Raw genomic sequence first — 8,328 nt, forward strand, 5'->3', positions numbered from 1 at the left:
TATATATATATATATATAATTGAAATTACTCTGCGTCTACGAGAAGGGAGATCGGTGCAAGAGAGCTATTTCCATCGTCGCTCTCTTCGGGAGCCCGAACTACAGAGGAGATAAAGTATGAATTCAGTGTTTCTAAAAATTCTAATTTGTGGATAAGAAAAATGGGGAAGAAACATGACTACGCTTCATTCGATGAAGCTAGACGGCATACTTACTTGAAGCAACAGGTTTTGCTTCAAGAAAGATTAGCATGACAGAAAACTCGGTCCCCAGCATCGGTTGCGCCTGGATCTTAAGCATGTGGGGGCTATCACGTAATACAATCTAGGATGACTTAATGCTTTACAAGCTGACAGCATTCCCGAAGCCGGCATCCTTCACCCAATTGTCAAAAGTTTTACGGCGTACATTTGATCCTCGGCTGTCCAACTAGCAAAGCCCGTTTATTTCAGTCGGTACTGAGGTTGGAACAGTTGGATATTTCGATCAAAGGCCGACTGACCCTGACCGTCTACAAAGCAATCATGTCACAGCTAAATCAGAAGCGAATACGTTTGGAAACTCAATGTGGCAAGTAGTGGACTGTGCTTTCCCTTCCCACGTCAACTGTGACTCTGGAATTCGACCAGTATTTCGTACTCTACTGCTCAGACAATCGAATTGATTCTGTCGCTTCAGCGGCTCGTAACGTAACGACATCTACTACTGATTTTCTCTGGGAGTTTCGCATTTTCATCTCGAACCGGCTGGGCTTCTTTGACCAATTGGATGTTATTTATTTTTTTTTTGACCGCAAATTCCTCCTTTCTGGCTACCTCAGGGAATGACTCTACTCTTCATGGTTGTATCAATATGCCTGTGGGCTCATCCACAAATTTCGACAGTTTGTGCTCATCAAACATTTTTCCTACTTACTGAGTCCCACACTTTGAGTACCTGATCTTCGAGGAAGTCACAAGCTGTGGAAATTTCTGCTCATCTTTTTTTCTTCCACTTCCACACCCTTTTGACTGAGAACATTAGCCAGCATACTTCTGTCAGCCGATCCTAGGTTTCGGGTGGAAAAGCCCACGTTTGGTCAGGCGGCACGTTTTGTTGATGACTAAAGTCATTTAGAAGACGTCCTTTGCACGTCAGGATATTGATGAGAAGGTTCAAGGAAAGCAGTGTTTCTTTGTGTTTTCAGTAACTCACATGGAAACCAGGAGTAGGCTCGGGGCATCCAACACCCATTCAACTGACGTTGCTTGGGCAGTATTTTTCGTTGTTAGTGCCTCCGCACTTCTATCGGGACACCATCTCCTGGTTACAGACAACTGTTCACCAATTTGGTGGATTATTGTGCAAAACCATCGTTAGTCTGTAATGCCTAGTGCGCTTGGTCCGAACTATCCAAATTTAGGATGGCGTTAGCGCCATTGGTCACCTTATGACCCCTTGTTTATTCGCTTCACCTGTTCGTCAGATTGGACTATGTATGTGTATATACACTTTCTTTCCTCTAGAAACGACCTATCACATAAACCGGCGATCACATGACAGGTAAGTGAGCATCGAGTCCTGAATCCCATCGACCTGCATCCGAACGTGTGTATTCACTGTCCTCTGTATGACAAGTGGATTCCGTACTTCAGCTTTTTCTGACCTAAGCGTTTACGACTGTCGAACGCTTCTTGTCCACTTTGAATATGATTTAGGAGACCACTCTTGCCTGTTCGATGCGCCCCGGAACAACAGTTGAAAAGGTTTGTGTCTAAGTGGGCGCTCTTACTTCCTAAATGAGAGTTACCAGTGGAATAAAGGTGAACGGGTAATTGGCCATAGGATTTTGCTGTTTATGTGCAGCAGTCAAGCACCCGGAAAATAAAGAAAGCAGCACAGAGAGATGTAAATTCAGTGGACTTTGGAGTGTCTCTGTACTCTGTGGTAGCACGTTCAAGTTTTTTTCAGAGTGTACTGTGTGTTCAGACGATATCTATCACTTTGCGTAACTTTGGCGTGGACTGCTACTGTTCAGTAATCTGACTGTCCAGTCAGTCTGACTAAATTCAGCTGCAAAGGTACGTTGAACACTCCGGACCTCATTTTTTAGATTGTTTTCACTTAGGTACACTTTGGCTGGAGACGCCATGTAGTCACTCGCGTCCGTTTGTAAACCGGTTGGGCATTTCAACCGACCAAAGCTGTACGGTCTTAGGCAACCGTTCAGAATACCAACATTCATTTTCTCGCCTCTTACTGTTGCCTTCGGAATTATTAAATCTCCTGCGTATTTCACTTTCTGATGTCTACATGTGAATCTGCCGATGGTTAGATTAGAAGCGAGTGCACTACGTCTCTGGAAGTCTGCATCCAGCAGTGCAAGCTAGAACTGCTCACTCATTCGCCGCGCATGCCGAATTCCCGTCTAACAATAAGTGTCCCTGTCCTGTTTGGAGTGGCGAGTGGACTTAGTGTAGAGCACTGAAGGATGGTACGAAAAGAATGAGTGTTGTGTGCCTTCCAAATTGGGGGCTCACCTGGCCCTTTCTGCGCTTGGCTGGCGACATTGAAAGAAGGTTATGGAAACTCATCGATGTCAATGACGTCCATGCCATTATATTTCGCCTGGATTGTTCGGCTGAGTAGTAAAGGTTTAGGTTGTGTTTGTGGTAGGCTAGCGCACCACCTTTGTTTTCATTATCAGGCCGTATCCAAATAAATTAACATGGTTGTACGGGATTTAAGCACCAATTCTCTTTTCCAGTGTTGTTTTTCGCTGCTGATACATATTGAAATAACCCTTCGAGCGACTGGAAAGTCCCGGACGCACTAGGTGTGCAATGTCTCTGCACATCCTCCTTGATTGAACCAATGATTTCCGTTTGCCTTGTGATATGACGTCTTCCAAAGAACTATTTCATGTGGTCGCTTCACCAGAAATTCACAAAAAGTTATAACCTCGCCAAACCACTAAAGCCGTGCAAGTTGTCTAACTGTACAGTCACGAAAACCACTTGCTAGTCTACCGTTTAGATAACAAACAACAACCTGAGGGCATGTAGTAAGTTTCACTTGGCAACGACTGGTGTTCGCTGGTGGTTGGGTTGCTCCAACTACTCAGAACTGAAAAAAGAATCGTTCAGCCGTAGCACCTTTTCGGTGCCTAGCTGCCATACCACCCGGAGTTTGCACGAGGGCTGGGATACTGCCAGGTTGCCTCAGCCTAGACATGGGAATTCGAGAGGCAGAGGTCGGATTCGAACCACGGAACTTCCGGTCAGTAAATTCGCGCTCTGTCCACTGAGCCACCTTTCCCCCTACCAGCCAATGCCAACCAACAAATCAAATAAGCTAGTGCATATGTACTCCAGTTTGGTTTCGAACAAGCGTACAACGGACCTAAGCTGAAATTACTGCCATAATTACCGGTTGACTACGTCGAACAGGAAGTTTACATTCAGCAATTTTAAGGGCGCACAGTTTTGAGAGCGATAAAACCCACGATCTGGGGAGTAATCCGATAAACAAAATCGCAAGATTTCCGGCGTTTCAGTAAGTTATCGATTGAGAAAACTTATCACGTGATACCAGATGATGACATTCCAAGTATACCATACAAGGCAAACTGTTTCAGGTTAAACACACCTTGAAGCAAGAGTTGGCATAGTGTATCAAAGAAAACCGAATGTATTAGTAGACACAGAGTCAATCGGCCGTAGGATAACAGGAAGGCTGTCATTGGTTCTAGCAAACTGTCTAAGCTATAAATTCCCATATCTGTATTACTCGAAAACTGAACACTGATTCGATTGGGAAGGTTAGCTCCAATGCCGAATTTTTATTACAACGCAATCAGATCTGGCCCAGTGATGTTTAATGACCGGAAAGTATGTCGGCTTCAGCAGAAAGATCATGGGAATGGTCAGGGGACGCGAGACATCGGCAGATCATTAAACGGGAAACACCTAAAGACAATAAAACTCCAGAGAACTGTATCGCTGCTTCCAGACAGCGCTCTCCACGTGTGGTTCTTTAATTTGCTCCCACGTGCTTACTGCATTAGGTTAGTAACGTGAACGAGACATATATTAAGCATCTCAGTTCGTTTGAGTCATTCCCTACTTGGAAAGTACACCGATAAATCCACTAAGTTGACTTGTAGTTGATAGTTATTGTTATGAAGGAAATCACCAGCGACCCACCAAGAAGATGTGATCAGACAATATGGAATAGATCAGCTCGGCGGGAATTAGAACATTGTGGGGTCGTGTCATCAACTACATGCAATTGGTTCCACTCATTTTGTCTCTCTCTAATTATGCTATAGATCCGGTCAATTCAAGCAGAACTAAGGATGTTGGGAAATCGTCGAAAAATGGAATAACCCACCCGGTGCATGATTACGAAGATCGCATCACTACCGAAAATGATCCTTTCCAACGAGATGCTAATTTCTGTTGACCACGTGGGTGTTCCACCTCAAAAAAACTCGCTGCAGCGGCACTTGGTGTCAAGAAGAATGATAGAATTCGGCTGATTAACAATTTATGGAACTATTGTCCAGCTAAATGTCCAGTAAATAATATGTTTATCAAGACGAGTAATGAATGAATGAACGTCAGAGACAGATGCCCTAAGTTTGACGAGAACTGCACTTTCATCACCTTACCATGTTCTGTTGTTCACAGAACTATCTCCCCTTAGATGTGAATGCGACCATCACTTGATTCTTCTCTGCATTTTAACTGATCCCGAAATTACTCTTTATAAATATCAGTCAGATCAAGAAAAGGTAATGCGATATCTCGAATTTCGTTCCAATTGCACCGGTCTTTGTATAGCACATTCAATGAGAGGTTCCTCTGAATGTCTCGTCAACACCAACATAATTTGCGAATGAGTGTTTCGCCAAAACAGCACTGTTTTTTCAAGTTGGATAATATGTTATTTGCCTTTTAGGTTTAGATGTGGTGTGACTCATCAATGTTCTGTTCGAAACTAGCTGGACTACCCAAGGCAATGTTGCCTGAAACTTTAAGACAAATTTTCCTTGGTTTCCGGGGGAACGGTACAAATACAGGAATACGCATTCCGGCTGTAGTGTATCAACTGATGACGTTGCTACGCCACCACGTTCAGCGTCCTTCATATAAACTGTCTGGATCAATAACGTCACTCGTCGATACGCCAGAAGGCGTTTCTTCCGGGGCGGACTTTTCCTGGTCATCTGAACAGTCCCGAGAACGTTTCATTTATGCGGGAAAACTTTTTGGCTTGTATTGTCACGGTGCCCAAGCATCTCACCCTTGAATGCAGTCTCACGTTACGGGTTTCGGAAGCTTGACAGAACGCTGGGCACTGCGCGCTCTTCACATAGGCTTTCCGCCATATCCTAAATTCTCGCTGCAAAGTCCGGTAGATAAAATCTGTGTTTGACCGCTAATGATGCAACAATTCCTCTGGTTTTAGTCGGTTAATACCGGTGACAATCCAAATATTTTCACAACATCTTAATGGGGAAACCCAGTCTCCTCATATAATGTTCAAATCTGTGGTCCTATTTGCCAGGGCTTAACGGACAATACCGTTTTGGCTATTCACATTTAGATCAACTCCATCCGGTGTCTGAAAATTATCCCATCACATACGCACGCATCATATCATATCGTTCTCCACTTTGAATATCATCGAAGTGTTTGTTAGAATAGTGGGAAACTCGATGCAGCCATGTGAGGTCACTGTCGAAAGTTTTAAACTCATTCGACTGATTGAGACAGTTGTCATTTTGTGCCCGTTTCTTGTGTGTCCTATTAAATTTACCCTCTAGATAAAGGACCGCATAAACTAGTATCTATGGAGAACCAAATTGTCTGCGAGAATCATATTCTTTGTTTACATAGCTTTTCTCTCACTTTATGTGACACGCCTAACCCTGTTGGTTCTCATACACTTTTGTTCCTTGGGATCTCATTGCCTCACCACCCGCCGACCAATTCTAACTGCGAACAGTTCGTCCCGTGTTCATTCAGGTAAATGGCTAGTGTATACTGTTAGAGCCCTCAAGATAGGTTTCACCAAACGCTGTTTGAAACACGTATCTAGTTGGTTTCACCAATGTTCGTCGTACTGAAACTAGATTGTTTAAGGATTATTGTCTCGTCAAATTTACGATCCATGTTAGAGATATCATTGTGCGGTGTACTAAGAAGATCAAATCTTGTTTCTGAGGCACCTTCATCATCTTACCACGAGGAGTCCCTTGAAACCATTTCTAGGTGATATTTTTATGACCGAGCTTGGTTGATCTGCGGAAACTGGTTCACATCAAGTGCCTTCGTATGGGGGGAGATTTAGGTGATATTCTATTCGTCGTGGACTGTGAGAGACAAATCGACTATGGTTTTAGCGGTCTATTCGCCTGTGATTTTGGACGAGGAGTTTTCCAACGTTCTGGTAGGGAACCTATCTTCTTTAGTCCAACATAAGTTTACTGGACTAGACAGATTTTCACTTCAGATGCAAACACTTAAAAAATTAAGTTGTATAAATTTATGCTGCGTTCAGACAGCGGTATTGACTGCCTCATCGAAAAACACCTTTTTTTCGGGTGATAAGTCGAAGACGCAAATCATGGTACCAACATACTGCACTCATATTGACGTTCACTACACTGGTAACCATACTTTTGGCCTGTGCGAAGGGGCACTGAACCTGCATGCGTGCACATGTACACACCGTTGCTTCCAACGTCCGTTTTATCAACCAGTCGCTGCATTTATTAGTTCGTCTGCATTTGCGGTGGTACATACATCGGTAGAACTGACGGGACGCCTGAAACGCTGGGAAGATAGCATGTGCCCACAAACTCCGTACACCGTCAACTGTCTCGGATCTCCAAGCATCTGAGTGATACAGAGTTGAACACCATCTTTCGCTATGGGTCTTGGTACGTAGCAGAAGACTAAACCAACTGTAGTTCCTTCAGGTGATTTTGCTTGGTCGTTTCAGGCCTCTCCTCTCATCTCAGAAGGGCCTTAGTTTTAATCTAAGTGTCTTGGTTTTATCAACCTCTATAAATGGTGTAAAAAGTTTCGAAGTGTGTTTCTCTTGTTTTTTTACACGCTTTGCGACGGAATAGGATTTGCTAAACGAAGTCACCTCGCAACTTCATATTAATTATCATATCCACTTTGACTAATCTAAAAAGTCTGATTTCATTCATTTTTCGTTCCAGCATTGAAATTACCACTCCCTGCCGATAGATCGTTACAGCGCCAACCGTGCAGGGTTTTCCGTTCACAGGCTCTCATTTATCTTCGTTATCCTCTGTCACATCCGTCTATATCTGCTGTAGCATTCGGTCCAGTAGTTTTCCACATTTACTGTCTGTCCCATTCTGCTGTGGTATCTAATTCGAGTTATGCGACTCAACTACATTGACGGCGCCTTACTTTTCTTTTGTTCCCCTACCCTTTAGTTCCCTGTATTTCTTCCTCATATCATATTTATCAGACTTCCCTAATTTGAGTTCCACTTATCGTTTGTAGCCAGCCATGTTTCTCCATTTGCACACTATTTGAACCAGAATATCCGTTCAAATATGGACTACCATCTTCGGTTATATATTTTCCAGGTATCCACCACTTGTCATGTTGATCCACAGGTTATGTTTTCATCATATATCATTCGGAGCTCGATCGACTGTTTTCTTCTAACGGCTCTGTTGGGTACAGCACATTTATAATTGGAAATCATGTGTAATTTGAAAAAACCGTCTTTCTGTACGATGCATAATCATATTCGATATTGATTGCCAAGTCACCACACTCAGATTGTGCTTGGCAATGAGCCTCAGTAAGTTTGTTCACCGGACTTTCTCAACATCAGCAGTTTGCATGTAGCGGAGCATTCGGCTCCACATAAACCAACTTACTATGTGCAGATATCCAAATGTGTGCACGGTGAATGCATATCGGCTACCAGGCACCCATTAGTTCCAGGTGCTCTCAGCTAGTGTCCAACCGCCACATACCTTGTTCGCTATTATTTCATGCCTGGTTCTCAACGCCCTACAAAAATGTTACGTCAGAGCATCAAGTTTTGCTGTTCGTCCCATGATCACACTGCACAGGTTGCTTTGGCTTGGCCACGTGCTGCGTATGCCAGTCGACCGACTTCCTCGAAGGGCTCTTTTCGCCCAACCATGTGAAGGGTGGAAGAGAGCCAGAGGCGGTCAAACAATGACTTGGCAGCGAAGTATGAAAGCCATTACCAGCAAACTCAGCTGCGCTGGTCACTGCCGTCTTCCTGGATGGGGACCCCGAGACGGGCCACATCAATGGCTAG

The 8,328-nt window shown here is 43.9% G+C and overlaps 1 protein-coding gene across 1 annotated transcript in view; it reads left to right on the forward strand.

Moving 5' to 3' along the window:
- T265_00393 (hypothetical protein) overlaps positions 1-7,726 on the forward strand; it is a gene marked incomplete at both ends in the record, with an annotated part of 37,149 nt that extends 29,423 nt beyond the window's left edge. Inside the window, one exon of the mRNA XM_009164166.1 lies at positions 7,616-7,726. Coding sequence (XP_009162430.1) covers positions 7,616-7,726 — 111 coding nt within the window. The remainder of the gene's footprint in view (positions 1-7,615) is intronic.
- Positions 7,727-8,328: the final 602 nt, after the last annotated feature.

The sequence above is a fragment of the Opisthorchis viverrini genome (genome assembly GCF_000715545.1).
Source record: "Opisthorchis viverrini unplaced genomic scaffold opera_v5_4, whole genome shotgun sequence".
NCBI lineage: Eukaryota > Metazoa > Platyhelminthes > Trematoda > Opisthorchiida > Opisthorchiidae > Opisthorchis > Opisthorchis viverrini.